This window comes from Astatotilapia calliptera, chromosome 4 (genome assembly GCF_900246225.1).
Source record: "Astatotilapia calliptera chromosome 4, fAstCal1.2, whole genome shotgun sequence".
Taxonomy (NCBI): Eukaryota; Metazoa; Chordata; class Actinopteri; order Cichliformes; family Cichlidae; genus Astatotilapia; species Astatotilapia calliptera.
The window spans coordinates 31,682,530-31,706,152 of record NC_039305.1 but is presented as its reverse complement, the minus strand read 5'-3'; the positions used below and the strand labels follow the sequence as shown (position 1 = coordinate 31,706,152).

The 23,623-nt window shown below is 39.9% G+C and overlaps 1 protein-coding gene across 6 annotated transcripts in view; it reads left to right on the top strand.

The window, feature by feature from the left end:
- Positions 1-23,623, top strand: part of caskin1 (CASK interacting protein 1) — a 119,662-nt gene that overhangs the window by 41,475 nt on the left and 54,564 nt on the right. For all 6 annotated transcript variants that reach the window (XM_026166135.1, XM_026166141.1, XM_026166140.1 and 3 more), the window contains exon 2: positions 23,433-23,484. In XM_026166135.1, the coding sequence (XP_026021920.1) occupies positions 23,433-23,484 (52 nt within the window). The remainder of the gene's footprint in view (positions 1-23,432; positions 23,485-23,623) is intronic.

Sequence of the window (23,623 nt, the reverse complement as noted above, 5' to 3'; positions counted from 1 at the left end):
TTAATGTAAAATTATATTTTCTTTTAATTTACTTTCAAATTCTTCAGTTGCTGAATGGGCTGCATAGTTTTCATAAATTGCATAGTTCAGAATAGCTGTAATTGTACCAGATGGTTGCATTCAGTTAAGTTGGACTAGACTGTAATACAAACAATAAAACTGACTGAAATGAGAGAAAGACTGAGTGTGAGACTTTGATATTAGATAAAATGAATATTGATAAAGTTTACCTTTATGTACAGAATCTGAATATCGCAAAATATTTTTTAAAAAATTGCAGTAATATCGTATCGTGCGTTAAGTATTGTGATAATATCGTATCGTGGGATGTATGGTGATTCCCACCTCTAATTAACACAGTGGCTGATACATGCAATCTGCAATTCTCTTTCTCATATTGAGATATCTCAGGGATTAAATGTGTTTTAAGCTACCTTACACAGGCTCTATGTAGTTTGTAGTTGTAAGCCCAGGGTTTCTTCAGGAAGTCTGGTTTCTTCCATAATGTTTCCCAGAGCACTCTGACAAAAGACACTTTTAATCTCAGGAACTGAACTTCCTGGTTCAGCTCGCTAAGGTTAAAGTCATCACTGGTGACAAGGTGACAACCCCAAACTCTCATATGAGTAAACAGCGATGTTTCACCATGCCTACAAGGACTTTGTGGATTTATTGCATTCTTTTTCAGCTGCGCACACACCTCCACAGATACACTGGCAACCAGTTTGTTGAACTAAAAGTGGAAAACTTGAATGTATAGCCCAACCCTACAGAGAGCGACAGCGTCCCATGTTAGACACATCTGGGCCTTTCTTGATTCAACCAAAACATCATTGCTGGAAATCAGTCAAACCATCTAACACGACCTTTAAAACAGAAAAAAAGAAACCAAAAAGGAAAATAAACATCAGATTAGGCCATGACAGCGATACATGGGAAAAATGTGGTGCTGGAAATTTTAAAATCAAGCTAACAAGAAGCAGACCAAGAGAGTTTACTTGATTTTAAAGAATGTGCGTGACATACTGAAGCGTACACGTGTGTGTGTGTGTGTGCAGACTTGTTAACCATCAGGGAGATAACCTTGATAGCAGGTGAAAAACCTGTTGCTAGGTAACCATAGAGCACCGGTGTCGTCAGACTGTGGCAGCTGAAGCATTTTGAATCAAAGGTCCAATGAGCGAGCGTAATCAAAACATAAAACACATAGTTGGCCTTGTTTTGTTGCAGTTTTTGGAAGCAGCTGAGCCGTCCTAGCAGTCTTTTCTTGGCCTGCTGCTGACGAACATCCACTTTGTTCTGTTAAAACTCATCGCGAGCAAAAGTGTTTAGAGAAAAGAAGCGCTGGAACGGCAGTCATAAACAGACGGAGCCTTAAGCAGTTTAGGAGTGCTCCATGCTCAGCTCTGCTAATAGAAATGTTTAAAAAAACATGTCTGTCATTTCCACGTCTGCGTGGAGCACGCTTTCTGCTGCGCGTGACACGGAGACGTCTCATCTGACTGATTATTTCTTTAATATGGACATAAACACAGTTGCAAAGCCTTCTGCTGTTTCTAGCTGAGGGATTTGTTGTTATCCAGTTAGAAATACATGGGACAGTAAAGTCCCAGTGCATGAAGAATTTAATTTTTCTGCCCATAAGTGACCATTATTAACCCAGCCTAGGTTATCACTGGTGATGACCATAATTGCTTCACCAACCTAGGCTCAGTATAATGTTGTGAAGTTTGAAAACCATCCATAAAAAACTGTGGGTAAGATAAAGTGACCCAGTTTTCACCAAAGTTAAATAAGCTCGAGATGTCATCGGTGTCTACCATCACACAAAATTTTAAAACGCTACGTCCAGTGTTGGATGGCTTATCTCAGGATGGTGGTGCAAGAGATGAGCCCAGAGTTTGCATTTATTTAACAAGATATCGATATTTGGTGTCGCTGTATCGGCGCTATTGGGTGTACAGAATTTTCTCCTTCACCCTGAACATATTTAAGGAGTTTATGGCACTCTTCACCCCTTTAAATCCCACTCAGTGGGATCCACTCCTTCATTTTGTGTCTAAGATAGAAGACATTCCCTCTCAGGTTGGTGTTGGTAAAGTTCCAGCAGGGATGGCCCACAGATCCCAGTGCTCCCCGTCCTGTTTCAGCAGGACTTCACTCTCGTATCCATGGAGACAGCCTCCCATGTTAAGCTGTGTGTGTGTGTGTGTGTGTGTGTGTGTGTGTGTGTGTGTGTGTGTGAGTGGTCAAAGCCGGGGTTAGAATTTCACTCGGTGTATAAATAGCAGATAATAATGGAAACAAACCCAGTGTCCCAGGAAAAGCCTGCAGTGTACAGTAGAGCGCACCATCATGTGCTTTCTAGTCATCTCATCTTCTAATCATTTGTGAGTTTAGGTATAACATTTTAGCATGAAAAAAAAGACATAAAAACACGTTTCTAAATAAAAGGCAAAATGACATACATTAGGCAGAGAGATAATTACAGTTCATTTCAAGCTGCATATTCCCCATTAATGTGTCTGTTGTGGCTCTTACCATGCTAACTTTGTATTCTCCACCCCTGCTTTTCATAATTACACAGTGAAAATGGGGCCAGTTTATTTTTGAAATTATTGTTACGGTTATTATTCTGAACAATGAGTTCTTGATTTTTGAGACAGGCAGAGAAATGTGAGTTATTTCTGGACAAATGAGAGCTACGAAGTCATTGGTACAGCTAACCAGTTAGCTAGCAGCATTAGCTAGCAGCATTAGCTAGCTAACTGGTTAAGCTAAAAACATAGTGTTTTGTTTGTGGAGTCATTTTTTGTCTTACTCTTAAAAGGATGCGAACATGTAACATGAAAATGAAAAATGTATGTTTCTATTTTCAAGCAGTACACTTACAGTAAGTGACTCTGGAGTTTTTGCACTTTTGGCTACTTCACCCTTTTAAATTCTGTAAATGCTGGTTATTACAGCCAGATGGTGTAAAGCCACTTCCACTTTCATTCTTATTACAGTCAGGTTTCTTGGCAGATACAGTTTTCCATCTAACACTTAGCTAAATGGTGTAGATAAATGGCATTCACAAATGACAAAGGAGGCTAACAGATAATGATGAAAGCTTTCATATGTCAAGCTGTCACCATATATTAAGACTAATGTAGGTGAAAACTTGTATTATTGTTTAACAACACAGGAATAATGCGGTGTGCTGAAGCCTGCATTGATCAGATTGCCTCATAATCACTTTCTGTATCAGTGCTTCCTGTCCCACCATCTCTTTTTGCCTTTCCTCCTTATCCATCGCTGTCCTTTGCTCTCAGATGGTCTAGTAAGTCTTTCCACTCTAATTCAATCAGCCGTCTTCCTGTTTACCTGCTTCTGATGTCACGTGTGTGTGTGTGTGTGTGTGTGTGTGTGTGTGTGTGTGTGTGTGTGTGTGTGTGCGCAGCTGAGCAAATATGAATCTGTAGCTTAGAGGTAATCAGTATTCATCATCCAAATGTTGTGCCTACACACACACACACAGAAAAAATATAAGTTCCCATTCCAACTGTATGTTACATTGTGGTGACACAGTGAACCTCCAGGCTGTTGCACAAGCTAACTTAACATGAATGTAGTAGCAAGTGTGTTCTACTAGTATACCGCTAGTTATACATTGTATTACTAGGTACACATGAGTGGAAAAAATGTAATAAACATCTGTATGTATATACATTGAACATATGTCCCTCATGTGTAACTTAACGGTCACCAAAATTAGAATTTGCAGCTGAATTGTGTTTGAAACACAAAGTGCGGCAGGCCTGGCAAAAACCATCTGCTCACTGACCAAAGTCAGCTGATGTTTGTTGGATTGAATCAGGACTTTGTTATTACTGACTGCTCATCACAAACCTTTGAAACCTGTTGAAAATAAAGATGATTGCTGTTTTAGTTAGCAGCAGCTGTTTCTGGCCTGGGTGCATGTTATTGGCCTTGTTTTCAATAAAACTGAAAGTGATTCATATTTCATATTATGGGCTGCTCTATTACTTTTCACTTCCTGCTACACAAACACAAGTCAACTGGGTGTAGCGCGAGAACACAGGGTAGGTGACGTCAGCCCATCACGCAGGTAATAGTTGCATTACTGAAGAATATACGTGGTGCAAGATTAAAGTAGCATGTTAACCCCAACATGAATGGAAAGTACCTGCTGAAGCCTTTGACAAAGAGTATTGCATTGTGGGTATTCTGAGTGTTTCATGGGTATCCAAATATCGATAGTCAACGCTGGTGATGGTCTGTATTGTGGCAATGTTATCAACTTAAAGACAAGAAAGAACAAGAAAACTTTGTCCTGGAACGAGCAGCAAGAGAACCGTAGAGGAGAAAGCAGACCCAGACCACCAGCACATAGACAGAGCCCACTGATCACCATCCTTCCAGAGAGGCAAAGCATAACCAGGTAGCTCACAGTGCGGTGAAAGCAATGACTCAGTGGTGACTCATGTCAGTTCTTCAGAATTACTTAATTTTAAAGTGTCATTGGTCATCGTAGCTGCTGCTTTAGCTGATTATCTATATGTTCAGCCCACTGAATAGTGTTAAATAATACAGTTGGGTTGAATAACACAAATGGTTGAATGAGCCACATTGTATAACGCGCTTTATGTAAGAATCCGACTGTTTATCATTAACCAGAGACGATGACAACTGTTCTCCGCCTGCTCCTGATATCTGCAGGTGTTCAGGCTTTGTAGCATTAGTTCAGTTAGCCACTCATGCTAGGAGATAAGGCCCAGTTCAATAACAGCGGTCCTCCTCAGAATCACTGGAAAGTAGTACTTATCACAGTATATTTATAAAAAATACAATAGAGGAGGAGATCATCCAGAAGAACGTGTCAGCACGAAGATTTAAGCGGAAGAAAAGGAAAGGAGGAAGGAAGGAAAGGAAGGGAGGAAGTACAGAGGACAGGAAGAAGATGCAAACCAGAGAGAAAAGGAGGCAGGTTTGAAGATGAGAGAGGAAGCAGCAGTAACTGATCAGGTAACAGGATGAGAAAGACTGGCTGGGTTGTTGGCTTCATCTGGCAGCCAGTGTATCACAGCCACACACAAAGACAGCACACACACCCTTTGTGTTCCTCCATCCTGTGCTTTATCTTCCACTCTCATCCTGCCTGCCCTGCTGAAGGCCTCAGAAGTGTCAGGATCACATGTGTGCGAGGAAGCACACAGAGATGCTTCTGTTAGTGTTTGTGCTCTTCTGTGTGTGTGTGTGTGTGTGTGTGTGTGTGTGTGTGTGTGTGTGTGTGTGTGTGTGTGTGTGTGTGTGTGTGTGAGAGAGTGGAGAGTTAGCGAGGCTGTGATGTGTGTATTTATAGTAAATGAATTCATCCGGCTGCACCTCTGACTTCCTCTGGCACACTGTGAACAATGCTCATCATTGTGTGTGTGTGTGTGTGTGTGTGTGTGTGTGTGTGTGTGTGTGTGTGTGTGTGTGTGTGTACCTGCTATGTGCATGCTTAGCTTGCGCGGGTGTTCACGATGAGGTCGTGTATTTACACTGACACAGGCTTGTTTCCATTCTTCTGATCACATTACGATGCATCCATCATGTGTGGTCGGGCTGAGAGCAATCATTGACTGTCGCTTTCTCACAGTGCTGCTGTCAATCAATCAGACTGTCCCATGGCAACACCCTGAGTGACAGTGATGGTGAGGGGGTCAACTGGGTGGCAAGTGATAGTGATCAGATATAAATAGTTGTTTTAACCTGTTTTACTTCATTCATTCTAATTTAATAATGATAACTGCTGCGTTTGTCGTGAATGTTTCAGCCATAGGTCATTTTAATTTACCTGACAGGTAAAACCAAATGGTCTCCTACAGGTTAACACCCCGCCTTTTGTCCCGTCCCCCTGCCTTAACCCTGAGCCAGGTTCTGTTGCAAGTTTCTTCCTGTTAAACTCCACTTTTTCCTTCCTGGTGTCAAAAAGGGTTTTATTTATTTTTTGTTTAGTTTTTTTAAAGAAAGCCTGATTTCAAGAGTAATTCTCAGTTTTTCAACATGATAAAGAAACACTGCTGTAGTAAACAAATCTGTAAGCATGGCTCTTTGGGCTTAAACTGTAAGAAACAAAGCTCTGTAATTGGACTGTCCTGTAATTATAAAACAGATTTCAGCCTTTGTTTTTGTTTTCAATGCTTCTTTTTTCTTTCTTTTTTTTTTTTTTTTGAAAAAAGTCAGTTTTTTTTTTTTAGAACGACTGAGAAACAGATATTCGTATAGTTGATAGTGAGAAACAGATGCTTTTCTGTCACTTTATTGTTTATCTATCACTTAATTCCTTTGGTGTAGGATGAATGACATAAGAAAAGCTGTAAAACCTAAAAACAAATTCAGTTAAAAGTCTGATGTCCTCATGTCACATTTTCCAAAGCTGTCCTGTGGGACCTATGGGAGTCTTTGCTGGACCCAGTATGTATGGCAAGAACCTATTAAAACGAAAACATGAGCAAATTTAAATGTTTGATATCCACATTAGCAGTGATGCCACAGTAACTGGCTGGAGACTGCTGGGTGAAATTGAGGTCTTCGTGACTGCTTTGGCTGGTAGCAGGCTGCCTGCTGCGATGGTAACTGTTAGCTATGGAAACAGGAAACCGAGATCGTTAGCCTTCAGTGTGAAACGTGTCCCTTTTCATATATCGGTGGCATTAAGGCAAAATTTGTGTTTTTCCCTCGCTCTGCCAGTAGTAGGTAAGTGTTTGGAGACAAATTGGCGTCTTCCATGGAAACTATGGGTAACCAAGACAACCTGCTATCAACCAGAGTGATCACAAGGAGGTTTCTGGTGTCTCTGATTTAATCTAGCAACAACCAGCCATATGTTGCCAACCACCTGGGGAGTACACAGTGCCCATGCACTACAAATGACTTTTAATTGTGTTGTGTTTCTATAACTCCCGCTTCATATTACAAAACCGATTGAATTTTTCACTGCTTTGTTTGATGTTTTCTTTTTTATTACACCCACAGTTATGGCCTGTTTGATGTAGCAGTGTTTGACTGAAATAACACACCACAAAAACTTAAATTAGAATCACTCATTTGTAGCGCGAACGCTGTTGTTTATCCCTGGTGTGTCATTTCTATGAGTTAATGTGTTTGTGTTTTGCTTGCATGTCTATGATTATAATTGCACCGCCTTCTGTTTTAATGACTTAGCGCTCCCCTTTGCGTTGCTTTGCACGGGGCTCCCCTGAAAATGAGGATCGGGCTGTTAGAGAGTTATTTAAATGCACAGGCAGTGCGCTCGCTACCAGCCTCAAGTACGGGCTGAAGGCAAAGAGAGAAAGGCTATAGCTGATACGGTAATTGATGAGTATAAAAACGTGGTAATGAACTGAACAGCTGAGCTCAACTGATCTGGATTCAGGTGTCAGCTGAATTTCTGAATAGAAGAGTGTGTGTCTCTAGTGTTCGCTCGGATCCTCTGCAGAAGAAGCAGATCCTGTTTTGGACAGTTCATGTGGAAATAAGGACGTCACACTGTCACCGCTCTCATTATGTCATGATTTTTACTGTGTGTGTGTTTGTGTGGGTGCATGTGAGTCTGAGTCCTTGTGTTTTTGAGGGTGTGTGTGCAGCACACTTCTCCATGTGTAGGAGGAGCCAGAGGCTGCTTGTTACCTAGCAACCGCCTCCATGCAACCCAGAGCTCCCTGGTTGAGTGTGTGTGTGTGTGTGTGTGTGTGTGTTAGGCTGCAGGATGAGAGGTTGCAGCAACATCATGAAATCAGTATTTTCCCAGAGTTCTGCTGCGGCAGGCAACAAAATTGTAACGTGATTTAGTGTGGCTTTGTGTGTGTGTCTGTGTGTGTGTATGTGCGTTTGCAGGACATATATAATAACACTAATGAAAAGATACAGCATAAAATGCACAACTATTTGGGTGATTGCTTTACTTAAGTGCTTTAGACTTGCTAAAATTGTTAATAGAGTTGAGTTACACATTAAAAGAGTGCATCTGGAGCTTTAGTGCAATTCATTGAATGTTATAGCCTCTGTGTGAAACCAAGACTGATGATGTCAAAATATGCCAGCATCTATTCGTAGTGTTTAAAACACACTCCAACTCATTTAAATTCAGATAAAAACCCTCTGGGTGGAGGTGCACCTGCCACCAACTGTCTGGAGTATAGGTAGGGGCTTCAAGGCAGCCTCTGTCAGAGGTGGACTTAAGAATTCAGTTCCTTTAACCTGGTCTGTAGTCTGTGCACAGGCTGTAAATAAAATATAGAAGTAGCCTCTGGCTCTAAAAACCTAAGCCAGTGCAGAAATGCATTCTTTTCAATAGCCAACAGGGAGCAGCTCCCTTGGATTGAAAAAGACCTTGGAATCAATAGAAAAATGACTCTAAGTCACTTAAGACTTTCTTGATGAAATCATGGTCTTTTAGTAGCTCCAAGTCCTACTAAACAAAACATAGCTATATGGGAATCAAAGAGGAGGACAAAGCAGGCTGTGCTTTGAATGCAGTGTCAACAATGCAAGAGTTGCATCAAAGCACTTTATTTTGAAAGGTTTAATCCCTACAATATTAGAAAGGCAATGCAAAGAATAAGATGCCCCCTTTTGAATAAGTACTTGGCAGCTGTGAGGGGGAAGAAGAAGGCGGCTGTGATTTCAGAACACAAAGATGGCAACCAGTGGGTTATATTTTGGTGGCTATGTCTATCTTTAATAAACACTCCATGGTTGTGTTACATGGAGGCGTAAATGTGTTGCACCTTAAATGTCAGAATAACACAGAAACTTTAAAGTCACAATTCAGTAAAAGTCAGTCGTGGTAAAATTTGACTGCTTCACATTAAAAGCACTGTTGAATCCTTTTATTGTGAAACAGCAGCAGTAGACGATTTCAGGTGTAATAACTTAATAGAGGAAGGAAACATTAAGCTATGAATTTTAATTAAACAGTTTGATGGAGAAAGACAAGTCAAGTAATCAAAATGTGTCTTATTGGCAATCCTAAGTCATGCACTTCCACCCAGCTCTTTGTTTTGGGCAGTACGACTTGTTTCCATCTAAGCGTTGGTTACTTGGATGGAAACAGCAACAGATGTGGAGCTAACACCAAAGTTACCTCCAATTCCCGCCGTTACGCCATCACTGGCTGGACCTGCTCTTTGGCAGAACACTGAGTTCCTGCAGCGCTGCACATTTGATCTATCAGCCCACTTTTGAGTATCACTGCATGTGTTATGAACATTGAAAATACAGTGTTTGACAGCTGCAGCCAGAGTTTGACACATCGCTGGCCAGCACGTCGGCTCAGCGGTTGGCTTTATTTATGGTGGTAAGCATTTGAATCATACTGGAAATGAGGAAATGTAAAAATGCAAAATAAAATGTCAATATTTTGTATATGTGCATTTTCACATCCACATGCTTGATTTTAGAAGTGTGTGCGTGTTTGTGTGTGAACTGAGAGCAGATGGTGTGTGTGTGTGTGTGTGTGTGTGTGTGTGTGTGTGTGTGTGTGTGTGTGTGTGTGTGTGTGTGTGTGTGTGTGTGTGTGCACGATACCTGCTTGGGAAATTCCAACCAGGAAGTGTTGTTAAGGAGGGAGGAAAAAGAGAGGGTCAATGAGGATCAAACAGCTCCTGCAGTGTTGAAACATGCGCGTGCACACACACACACACACACACACACACACACACACACACACACACACAGAAATATCTACACTGTAAATTATTATTGCTAAATGTTATATATTGAGGAGTCAGTGTTTTTCACAAGTCACTGTAATGTCTGTAAATGTGTTTTGGAAGCGAAGCTGCCTCTCACTGCATGTGTATACGTTCATGATGCAGAACTGTGTCTTTGTGTGTGTGGGTGTGTTGGCTGATTTACTGTGTGTACATCTGGCAGGCAGAGGATGATGTTGGCAGGGATCCCACTCTTACCCTCTCTGTCCTTATATGATGCCTCGTACAAAGCTTGTATCCTTATTTGATGACATGGGGGTGGCCATGCCCTTTTATGATGTCATGAAATGAAGCAGGAGGCCGCAGAGAGCTTGCTTCAAAGCAAAGATTCAGGCAGCACACACCAGACATGAACACTGCCTTCTATATCTTGTTGAATTTCCAGGGTTTCTATTATCCATGTCTCCATTATAAAGGTGGACGCTCATATTAAAGATGCCAGCGTGTCAGATAATACAGTCTACACATATAGTAGAAAAGCACTATAAGAACCAGTCTGTTTTACTATTTAACTCCCACCATCTAAATTAGTGATTCAAGTAGAGCAGGGGGTGTCCAACTCCAGGCCTCGAGGGCCGGTGTCCTGCAGGTTTTAGATCTCACCCTGGGTCAACACACCTGAATCACATGATGAGTTCATTACCAGGCCTCTGGAGAACTTCAAGACATGCTGAGGAGGTCATTTATCCATTTAAATCAGCTATGTTGGCTCAAGGACACATCTGAAACCTGCAGGACACCGGCCCTCGAGGCCTGCAGCTCCCCCAACCCTGAAGTTGAGGTTAACTAATTCATATTATCAGCTTTTTGCTGATCTGTTAGTATCAACATTTAAAATAGGCTGTTTGATCATTCAGTTCAGTTTGATTTATATGGTGCCAAATCACAACAACAGTTTTTGATTGATTGATTGAATCTTTATTTTGAACATGTTGAAAAAGTATAAAAAAAAATAGAATTAAAAGAGACAAATGAACAAAGCAAAACAAAAGGAAAACGAGCAACCACAACTCCAAATAACGTCCATGTTCAAAAAGGAGCAGGAAGAAGCATAAGCTTATTTAATCCCACCCCTTTTCCACTATCTAGTATCAATAGACTACAGAAATACCTCCTTGCAATTACATTATATGTTATGTGTAATTTTTTTTTAATATATACACATATATGTTTCTATCTATCCATACATACGTATATACACACATACGCACATATACACATTTTCAATAACCCCATTAACACCTGAAGGATACACAACCTACAATTTTATATATATATATATATATATACCCATACCAACAAACCCGTGCATGCGCACACACATGAAAATATTAGACAAGAACATCCTATCAAATCTCTACCTTTTCCCTGTACCCTGTAAAAACCATATCCTTAAACCGCTTTTTAAACTGCGCCATGCTCGGACATTGCTTCATATCTTTACTTAGTCTGTTCCACAGCTTCACTCCACACACGGAGATGCAAAAACTTTTTAATGTACGGATACGAGGATGTTTTAAATTTAATTCCCCCCTCAAATTGTATCCCCGTTCCCTTTTAGAATATTGTCAGGAAGCAGGTTATTTATTGCTTTATATATAATTTGTGCTGTGAGAAAATGAACCAGATCTGTGAATTTTAGAATTTTTGATTTTAAGAATAGTGGATTTGTATGATCTCTGTAACCAGTTTAATGTATTATCCTTATGGCCCTTTTTTGTAATATAAAGATTGATGATAGCGAACATTTGTAAGTATTGCCCCAAACCTCTGCACAGTAATTCAAATACGGTGCAATCAGGGAACAATAGAGAATGTGTAGTGATTTGTGGTCCAGAATGTGTTTTACTTTACTCAAGATTGAGACACTTCTTGAAATTTTGTTATGTATATGATTTATGAGACTTCCAGTTTAATTTATCATCTATAATCACACCAAGAAACTTATGTTCAAGTACTCCTTCAATTTCCACACCATCTAAATGAATCTGCACTTGTGCATTTCTAAGGGAATTCCCAAATAAGATTATTTTAGTTTTACTTGGATTTAGCGATAGTTTGTTCCTGTTAAACCATTTTTTAATTTTGCACATTTCTGAAGTAATTGTATCCAGCAGCTCCTTTAGATTCCCCCCAGAACAAAAAATATTTGTGTCATCTGCAAATAATACTAATTTTAATATATCAGATGCCTTACAAATATCATTTATATAAATAATAAATAATTTTGGACCCAGTACAGAGCCTTGTGGAACACCACAAGCAATGTCCAAGCATGATGAGGAATGGACACCCAGCTTCACAAATTGTTTCCGGTCACTTAAATAATTTTTCACCCATTGCAGTACAACCCCCCTAATCCCATACCGTTCCAGTTTATTAATTAATATGTCATGATTGATTGTGTCGAATGCTTTCTTGAGATCCAGAAATACTCCAGCTGCATACTGTTTCTGATCTATAGCATTCGTAATCTCCTCAATTGATTCGATTAATGCCAGAGATGTTGATCTTTTTGATCTGAATCCATATTGACTGTCAGAGAGTAATTTATATTTATCTAAGAATTTGTCTAATCGTTTATTAAACAGGTTTTCTAGGATTTTGGAGAATTGTGGTAGTAAAGAAACAGGCCTGTAATTTGTGAAGTGGCGTCTATCCCCGGTTTTATACAGCGGCACAACTTTAGCTATTTTCATTTTGTTTGGCACTTTTCCCGTCTGAAATGATAAGTTGCAAATATATGTTAGAGGTCCTACAATTCCTTCAATCACCTTCTTGACGATTTTCATGTCAATATCATTACAATCAGTGGATGTTTTATATTTACACATGTGTACAATGTCAATTATTTCTTTTTCCTCCACTGATGTGAGGAACATTGAGTTAGGGTTCCTATCAATCAGGTTTTCACTACATTCTACTGATGGCAGTGACTCAGGAATTTGTTCTGCCAGTTTTGGTCCAATATTTACAAAATAATGATTAAAGCTGTTGACCTTATCAGCAGTGTTTTCCATAATATTGCCATTATCGATAAAGTATTGTGGATAACTTTGTTGTCCAGAATTATTTTTAATGATACCGTTTAAAACATCCCATATTCCCTTCATATTATGTTTATTGTTGTTCAATATTTTACTATAATACTCCTTTCTACATACACGTATAATATTGGTCAACTTATTTTTGTATTTTTTATATTTATTTTCAGCTTCTTTTGTTCTTTGTTTTAGGAATTCCCTATAGAGTGTATTTTTCTTTTTACATGCATTTTGTAAACCCTTAGTGATCCATGGTCTATCTGAATATTTATGCTTTCTGTTGTATTTTATTGTTGGACAGTTTTTATCGTACAACTCCATGAATATTCTTAAAAATATGCCATATGCAATATCAATATCAGCTTCTTTGTACACCTTGTCCCAGTCCTGATTTAATAGATCGTTCTTAAATGCAGTCATAGTTTCTTCTGTCCTTACACGTCTGTATCTCAGTTGTTCTTCATGCTGATTTTTCTTATAATTAGTGTCATAAACTGCAAAAACTGGTAGGTGATCACTGATGTCATTAATTAATATTCCGCTCACAATGTTGTTTTCCATATTGTTAGTGAAAATATTGTCAAGTAAGGTGGCACAATGTGGTGTAATTCTGCTGGGCGTGGTTATTTTAGGATGTAAACTCAAACTGTACATAGTGTTTAGGAATTCGTCGCTCATTTTATGCTTTTTTGGATTCAACAGGTCAATATTAAAATCACCACAGATAAACATAACTTTTTGATTTGTTTTAGAGAATATTTCCTCTATGAAGTCATTAAATACTTGAATACTAGAGCCAGGTGTTCTATATATACAGCTAATTATTACATTTTTCTCTTTTTCCTTATACATTTCAATTGTTATACATTCTAGTAAATTATCAATTACAGTTGTCATACTTTCTACCACCTTGTAGTTTAGGTTTTTATCCACATACACAGCTACTCCCCCTCCACTCTTGTTCCTTCTATTTACAAAATTCACTTCATATCCCTCCAGTCCAAAGTCCATTCCTTTCTCCGCATTGATCCATGTTTCAGAAATGGCAATAATTCCAAATGGATTTGTCAACTCATTTAGATATTCCTTTATATTGTTGAAGTTGGCATACAGACTTCTGCTATTAAAATGGATTATTGATAATTTATTTTCCGTGTTGATGGTATGCTTAAACTGTTCATCAGTGAAGTAGCAGCAGTTACAGCTGATGTTGTAGAAGAAATTATTTTCCGGGTCTATATCCTTTTCTAAGTCTAGAACATTATGGTCTGTGTATCGAAATGTTCTCAGTTCCAGATTATCATAAAGAGAATTCCAATGAGTTATGTTGATATTGTTGCCGGATGCAGATGAAGTTCTTTTGGACTGTGCCATGTGTTGTGTTGTGTGTCACGTCACATGTGTATTCATACCTCCAGAGTAAGTTGACCTCAGTATTTGTCCAGCTCTTCCATATTTCTGTTGACCAACACTTTGGCTTGTTCCGGTGTTCCATTGAGTTTAATGAATACTTTGCAGTTGGTGGTCCATGTATTTTGAATTTTTCCCTGTTTCCTCAAGTTACTTGCTTTCCTGGCAATGTCCGCATTTCTTTTTATCAGATGTTCGTTCATGAAGACATCGGATCCTTTCAGTTTCTTTCCTTGTTTTAACAGTGCTGTTTTCTGTTTTCTGTTTGCAAATCTCACAATGATGGCTGGTTTGTCACTGTCATTTTTTCGGGGTAGAGGGTGGCAAGCCTCAATGTTGTTATAATCCACTTCCACACCTTTGGACCGTAGAAAGGTAACCACTTGATGCTCCGTGGAGTTGACATCTTCCTCTCCTGGCCCTCCTACATTGTCAGTGGCGACCGCCCGGGCGTATGACCGGGGTTTGTTACCTCAAGGTGTTTTATATTGTAGGTAAAGACTCTACAATAACAAGCATTATGAGCAAGAACTTGGCAAGCGTGAGAAGGCAAAACCCTCTTTTAACAGGAAGAAAGTGAAGGCAAAATAAAAAATAAAAATAATGGCTAATATATTTGAATATCGCATTTTTAAATCAACAAATATTGGTACCAGAATCTGATATCGGTAGGACTCTATATCCTTCCCACAGGCTGCAATAAGCCTAGACAGACAAAATTACTTGCTTTCATTATCAGTCCGAAAAGATGAACAGCTGCATTAGGAAATTTGATTAAAAGCCTGTGGACATATAAATCCAAGAGGATAAGTTAATCACGACCTCAAAGGAACATTCAGATAACATCCAATCATAGCACTTAAAAGTCTGCAGAAAAAAACTTTGTAGAAAGAGCCTAAAATATACGAACATGAAAGTGTGCAAGGACCTTTCCATCTCCACATGATGAGATAAAAATATATCAGCCCGTCATCACTGCCCAACAATGCATCACGTGTACCACTAAGAAAAACCAGTGTTAACTTAAAATATCAGTGATGGTGTTTCACAGGACATAAACCTTTCATGGTTTTGTGTACATTGTGGTAAACATACTTACTGTCACTTATTGCTGTTGCAAAGTCAGCCCGCGCACAGCTCAGAGCAAGTTAAAAAAATACCACATACTGTACATGCTTTCCCTTAAATGAACAAAAACTGAACATTTTATAATTACAGGACAGTGAATGAAGTACACAGGAACTCACCATCCGGCTTAGTTAAGATCAAACTAGACTGTATGTGGACCACAATGTAAAACGAGTTTGACTTCTCTGCTCTACAGGCTTCAGTTAGCATGTTAAATGTTAAAGGTCATGACAGTACAATTAGAAGACTGAACAAGTATGGCTTGTTTGGAAGAAAAGTCTTTACTCTAAAAAGAACAGAGCAGCACGACTTAAGTTTGCAAAGGTGCATCTGAACAAATCACAAGACTCCCAGAATGACGTCCTTTGGATAGATGAGACTGGAGTAGAGAGGCACAGCGCCACCTTTGGCAAAAACTGAACCCAGCATAGTCAAGATGCAGGGGTGATGATTTGAGCTTCTCATGCAGCCATAGGACCTGGGCATCCAGCTGTTGAGTTGACCATGAAGTCCTCTGTATACCAAAGTATTCTGGAGTCAGATGTGAGGCTGAAACAACAGAATGGCTGAAAAAGAAAAGATTCAGTGATGGCCCAGTGCTCATGCTGCGGTGGGACCTTTAGAAAGCTGTGCATAAACACATGCCTGCAAATACTAGGAACAAAACTGTTCAAAGGTCAGGTAAGGGACATTTCATGGGTTAAATGTAGCATTGAAACAAGTTAGGGGAAGTTACTCTGACACGGTAAAACGCTCCTGATTTGATTTTTCTGGGTAAATGTTTAAGAAAGAATAAGAGTCCACCTTCATAATGCATGAAGGCATACCGTGCTCCAACATCTGCCAGTGTAATTTACATGCTGCAGCTGAAAAATGGAGAGAGGAAAGGCGATTCACTGACACAGCAGAGAAGTGCTGTTCCCTTTCTCATTGGTGAGCCTGTGGGGAAGAATGTGAGAGAAGAAAGCAGGAAAGAGGAAAAGGTGAAGGAAAAAGTCAGAGTGGGACAGATCGATCAGGGCCAAGACAACAGGTCTGCTCTCAGAGACAGAACGACTGTTCTCCATCCTCAAAGGGGACAGAAATATGCAGAGAGAAGAAACAAAGAGCCAAAGACAACTAGTTAGCAGAGCTAGTGAAGCTGCCTTTTCTTCAGCAAACAACTATTTTATGTAATAGAACAATAAATGGCATTGCCTAAAAGTAATCTTTACACTAGGCACAGTCTTTCCCAGGACAGATATTACATAAGTGAACACATAAAGAGAAAAGCAGTGACACGGTTCGCTTTCCTTTCCCATGATGATAGCATCGGTCCCTTTTTGCCACAGGCAAGAAAACAGAGGATCAGCAGACTGAGAATAATCCTCTCTAAGAACAACAGCCTCTTCTTTTAGCTGCACCAACTGTGTTTAATATTAGCCATATGAATAAATCTAACCTTTTTGAGCATGCACCTTCTCGCCGGCATGTATAATTTAAAGGAGCCACAGTGCCTTTCAGCTCTCATTGACCTTTCACCTTTACACAAGCCTGCTAAAGGGAAGCAGCCCAGTTAACATCAGGACCTGAGAAGGATTGCAGAGGTAGAAGGCTTTTAAATTAACTTTGGGTTCATCCTATAGGGTGTATATAAACGATGGATGTGAACTCCATAGGTTTGTAATCCCTAATATTACTGTTTCCTGTCATGTTGGTTTTTGGAGCCAGAGACGAGTACATGTGGATACAGGGCAGAGTGCTACAATGTCGGCTAGTGCCAGCATGCTAGGTCACCTTTAGCGATGACCAATCTGGTGCAATGGAAAGATGCTAGTTTTTCAAGTTTCAGGTAAAACACTGATTAAATGCTACAATTTTACTCAATAAGAGTGAAGCAAAAACTTCGTAGATGCTGTGTACCACAAATTAAGGCAGATATTTGTCATATAATTATATTAAAATACCCTAAACAGAAAAAAACACCAATGAACCTGAGTTATTGGAGCAACAAGCTGTGCCCTAGTAGTATTTAAATGAAACCCTCTGTACAGTTGGTATGAGATGGGAAACTCTCCATAGATACAAAAATAATTGTTCGTGTTAGACTATGAGTGTAATTGTATGGCTATAAATTCGGGCATCTAAACATGGGAGCCAACGGACTCATTTTTTGGAGCCGGCCTCCAGTGGTCACTCCAGGAATTGCAGTTTTTGGCACTTGCCTCAAGCTTACAAATAGCTTAAACAGTCCAAGTACAAACAAACAGTTTGCCGTTCTTAAACCCACTTCTTTATATTAGATGTATTTTATGTCTTTTCTCTTTTTGAGCCTTTTTAATTGACTTCGCAATAACAGATTGTAGTTCACAGTTTTTCAGCCTCCAGCAGTTTCAGAGAAGTTTTGCCTCTGAAGCTAGAATAAACTCAGAATTGAATCAGCTGGTGAGCAGCAATTTTCTGTGGTGCTGTATTCTTTAATATTCCATGTAGGTTTACACTGCAGGTCCGGTCTTTCCCTCAGGCAGGTCTTGGTTGGTAAAATACAGGAAACACCTATTGCTGAGAAGGAAAACTGATGGTTTTGTTGTTCGCTCTTATTAATAAAGCTTGTTTGAATGCATGTGTGTCAGTAAGCATAGCAAGGAGATACACATAAAACATTAGAGAAATCTGTTTGTGTCGTGTGTCTGAAACACAGTAAGCGATATATTGGATTTTCAAATCAACAAATATTGGTGATGCCAAAGATCCTGACAAAGTTTCCAAATGTGATCTTTTGAAAGTGAGACTGCTCTCTCAAAAGATCACTATATTCAAATCTCTAAGATGCCAGCGGCTTTGTTAGAATAGCAGTATTCAGCACTCCAAGTATGACAGAGAGTTGGTCCATCTTATATAACGGTAGCTCAGTGAATGTGGAGTCCTGAGCTGTTTTCGGCTGGGTGACTTCACATTATACACACACACATGCAGACTAGGCATGGACAGTAGTAGTCGTGACAGTTTTTTACATGTGGTTTCACATTTGGAAAATCTGTATATGTTTTTCTCTAAAGAGCTTTAGCCTTGCTGCAAGCACATCTGCAAGCCACTTTGCAACCCACCTCCAGGTGGAGGTGGGTTGACAACTTTCATGCAGTTTTTGTCTTAGTCATATCGTTTGTCCTTGATACCTGCTCTGTTTTGTGCTCGGATGTTGCTCCTCCTTTCCCAGAACTGTTTTGACAACAGTAGTCCTAACTGTAGTAGCCCTTTATGTAGTCTGACAGTAAAAATGCTGAATTATTAATGCCTCATCATGTGTCGCTATGAGTGTAGACTCTGCTGAACCAACTTATTTTTCATTGTCACTTTCCTGAATGCTGTTGGAGATCCTTAATGTTGTTTTCAGATAGCTTTTTCCCCCCCAATATTCATTATGACAAATTTTCAGCCCAAATTCTGGACACAAAAGGCCTCAGTTCACTCACAATTTTGCTGCTGATGCTCAACATACTAGCAAGGAGGCAGGCCAACCAATTTGTTTAGATGTAAATGGAAAAACACATTTATTCTTTTTTCTTTTTTTGCATGCATGTTGAAGAAAAACTGCTCTTTTGATTTCTTCTATTTTTGGTTAATAGTCCTGTAAATCGTGATCCATGAGTTAAAGCAGTAGACATGTGGCAGTACAAGCGTTAAGTGTTTGGTGGTTCCTTTTTTTGTTACCTTTCCAAAACCCCTAGCATGCTAGCATGTTCATCTAGCTATGACATTCTCGTATGACATGCCTGGTAACAAATCCAAGAGTTGCTTTTTGTGTGTTTCCTTTTCATAGTCTTCCTCTTTATCCAGTGAAAAATGTGGCAAATTTGGTTACCTATTGTACCTTAAAATCCTGTAGTTACTTGTTTTTGTTAAACATGGATAGAATCACGAATATACTATAAACTGACAGCAGATGTGTTCTGATCATTTCCAGTCCTGTATTCGGGGTTTCATTGTTTGATGGGACCTCATAGGTGAACCTTTACCCTTTAAAAGCATTGCATGGTCTTTTCTAGGGATGGGTACCGGTGTCCGGTGCCATGATGGCACCGGTTCTGACATAAACGGTAGTAACCAGACCGAAAAGCAGCGCACATTTCGGTGCTTTATTTCGGTGCTTTTTTTCCCTGAGCTGTGATACACTTCTAGCCAATCATTTTACGTTTCCGAGGATAGTAGGCGGGTCCAGGTACGTACGTTCAGTTAGAGCAGAGCTACAGATTAAAAATGTCCAAGGCGAAGCGGTCAAAAGTCTGGCTGTACTTCACAGCAAAATATGCAAACTCAGCAGCAACAAGTGCTTTAAGCTGATACTGTGATACTGTCAAAGGAGGTAACACCTCAAATCCGATGAAACACCTGGCGACGCATAGCGTTTTTTTTTAAAAGCCCAGAAATGCACCGTATTTGATAGCTTGCTGCGAGACCTCACACCGAGCACATCTACTGCGGGTGTGGTGCCTGTTATCGGACCCGGAGTTAGCAACATCCCCCAAAAACACGAAGAGGAGAGTCCTGGCCCCTAGCCCTGCCAGGTAGCAGAAATGATGAGGATGATGATGCAGTAGCAGCCGTTCTTCTCTGAGTGAGTAGCTTAATGTTGTTCGTGTGTAATTTACGTTGAGTAGGCTAACCACGTTATTACATTAATGCATGTAAGGTGAACTAGCAAACATCATCATAGCTACATGCGGCTGTCTTCTTGTTTGATGGCAGATACTCCCTTCACCCTGGCCAAAAAGGCTAAAATGACCAAAGAAAAAGTGGGAAAACAGCTAAACATGAGAGGTTTTGGACAAAGTTTATGTTTTTTCCATTGTTTAAGCACTGCTTCCAGCCAAGAGTGATACCATATATGCCCCATAGCTGCAGGAAAGGCTAACATTGTTATCTTTTTACAAAAAAACAGCTGAACATGAGAGGTTTTTGGACCAATTTTGTGTTCTCCATTCTTTAAGCACCAGTTTGAGCACCGTTTGAGCACCGGCACCGTTTCAAAAGTACCGATTTGGCACCGGTATCGGATAAAACCTAAACGATACCCATCCCTAGTCTTTTCTTTTGGAGCACTTGGGCTTGTTCACCATTTAAATTAAATTTTTTTTTAAGTCTACTTGTGTAGATAGTAACCTCAACATTCCTGAGTCTAGTTGATGTAAATGTCAACAACTGAAGATGCTCACAACTGGCTTTTTCAGCACATTGTTGTTCGGTCATCAAGTAAGAAATCCGATTTTGTGTTTTTAAACAGCTTATGGAGCTAACGTTAGCTTAATCGACAAGCTAGCTGTAATAAAGAAACTAGAGCTTGAGGCAACGGGTGTCCAGCTAATAAGAAAGAGCAGTATATAGCAGGCCCCCAAAAAGTTGATTCTGTTCATCTGGACTAAAGTTTTAAAAAAATGTAAAACGGATGAACAGAATAACTTTCCTGACCTGGATGACTGAGCGCGCGTCAAGATATATCCAGATGGCGTTTTCCTATAACTTTGGTCTGTCTCAAAGACTTTGTTCTTTTATGGGGAGAAGCCGGTGATTGTTCAGTGTTTATCAGGAAAATTTTAAAAAGTGAGCTTTATGCGTTTTCTCTGGCCTCTTTGAACTTTTTGAACTTCACCATACTTTAGTATTTATGTAAGTTAGCGGAAATATATCAGGTTTTATTGTCCCCACACACACACACACACACACACACACACACACACACACACACACACACACACACAGGATGTACATTGTGCCTTTGAAAGCTCCTGTATTTAAAAAAAAAAAAGTGAATTCCTGCATTTAAGTGGCCAGAAATAGCCTGTTAGGAAATCAATGTTCCTCTCCCAGTGGTGCTGGGAGCTGTCTCCCCTACAATAGAGGGACTGTCCTGTTTCCTGCACCCTAGAGGGGGTGTGCGTGTGTGTTTGTGGAAAGAGCAAAAATGTGAGAGAGAAAGAAGGGAGCGTGCAAGCTCATCCTTGCTGTGCCTCAGTTCTGCACCATCAGCTAATAAGAGACATAAAAACAAAGGGCAGAAAATGAAAAATAATGAGGTTGAAAGTAGCAGTTGTGCTTGTAGATTTAGTGCAGCATTAAACTTGTATGCATGCGTGTGGATGTGCATGTGTGTGCCTGCATGTGCTGCACCCCTGCAGCTGAGCTACACCCCGCCACAGCATGCATGGATCTGCATCTGTTATTTCAAGCCAGTAATTGTGTATCTGTGTGTGTTTACAATGAACTTGACCTAAATCTGGACGTTCCACAGTGCCATCGCCACAATAGTTGGTTTGAATTCTCCTGTTGGGAAGACTCATGTTGTGTGTTTTGAAACCAGATGTGATGAGTGTGCGATGGACTAACCGGCTGAGAGGAACTGTGTTCCTCGGCTAGCAACTTGTGACTGTCAGGTTTTAAGCCTCTAAGCATTTCCTGATTTATCCCCTGTGATTGACTGTGATTGTGACAAAAATACACAAAATGAACTCAGTGGTTTGTTCAGTGTGGCTTGAAACCAGTGAATGGGCCCACAAAGTTCACACCATATCAAGACTTTTTGCCAGCCAAGGAGTCGCCCCCTGCTGGCCCTTAAAAACAATGCAAGTTTAAGGTACTCCCTCATTGTCTCTGCAACATGAGGATCCGCTCATTAGGGAGGCAAAACTATTAAAACGTGATTTTATTATTTTATTTCAGCTTTCTCTTTGTCAGTCTGGGGCAGCAAAGACAAACAGTGTAGATTTGAAACCGCTCGATTTTCAATAGAAAGATTTCTAGCATAGCATCATAGCTTCAGTTTGTACTTTTATAGTAAAACCCTGCACATAATTATAATAACTCATAACCGAGCCTGGTTTCATGCTGTATAGTTCATATCCTCAGTATTATCTGTACTTTATATGCCATGAGCAGGAGAGATCTGACATTCCAGTCTATGCTGCACACTTTTCCTAGTCGGGCTTGGTTATCTCCTGCACAGATTTAATGCACAGTCCTTATTGCAGCTACACCGTGTGGATTCAAATGTGCTGTGTTGAAATGTAAAAAAAGTCAGAAGCCAAGAACCTGCATCTCATGCTGAACATAACATCCAGTTCTGCTGATTTCCAACTTCTCATTTTTATTTTTGGACTCTATTAGAGTAGCTTTGCATGAGTCACCATTTAAAATAATCCTTATTTGTTTTATAGTGGGACCTGGGAGCCTTTATAGTTCATCCTCTGTCTGAAACAAGCAGTTTTGGCTTTTTAAGGCCGTCCTCTCTTAAAGGCATCTTTCTTCTCATTGGCTACCCGTTGTGACTTCGGAGTGACGTCTTTTATATGTCATTTTTGGGCGTCCAATCTTGGTCCACTGGAGGGGTTGTCGTGGACGTCTTATACATTTAAGACGTTGTTTTTATGCTGCTTCTCTAGATTCTGTAGTCCCGTGGTTCCAACATGTCCTCCACCCTCTGGAAACATGATAAACAGTTACATGTGAAGGATGTCTGCAGACCCATATGGAAAAGATATATATAAATCTTATAAAGTTTGTATCTGTCTTGTGTGAAACTTGTATGAAAAGCATACAAGAGTAAAAACACATATAAGATCCCTTGAAAAATTATGTAAATGAAACTTGTATGTTTTGTATACTTACTAAAACAATATATGAAAGTAATGAGAAAGTGGCCACTTTCATGAGTAAATCATAGAAGTTTTTACTGTTTGTCACATTACCTAAATTCACACACATGAGCGAGCATGCTCTGAATGGTGTAAATATTTAGAATGACAGACACGTAGGGTGCTGTCACCATGGGGGGCTGGACTCGAAGTAATGGCACTCTTTCATGCAAACAGCAGGTGAGGAAATGTGATGGCAGTTTGCCTCATAATGAGATCTTTGCTTCCGTTTGGTGGAAATGAGTGAGGGGAAAAGTGGAAAATGCTGTTTCTGGCTTCAGGAATGAATGAACCGTTCCTCTAGAGCACAATATTGTTGCAATCATAAACGTTAAATATTGCTCATAACAAGGTACTGATGGGCTTTTGCTATCATATTTGAGGGCTGCAAAAATCCACTCATGCTCCCTCTTTTTGTCTTTCAGAGCTCCTCGGGTCTGCAAAGAAAGTGAATGTCAACTTCCAGGATACAGATGGGTGAGTTACCCTCCTTTTCTTCTTCCATATATCATGTCTCCATCCCATCTGTACCCATCCCAGGCCAGCTTCCCCCCTCCTTTCTCCTGCTTAACAGCATCCCGAAGCAGCATTATCATAGTGCTTTTACTTCTCTCTT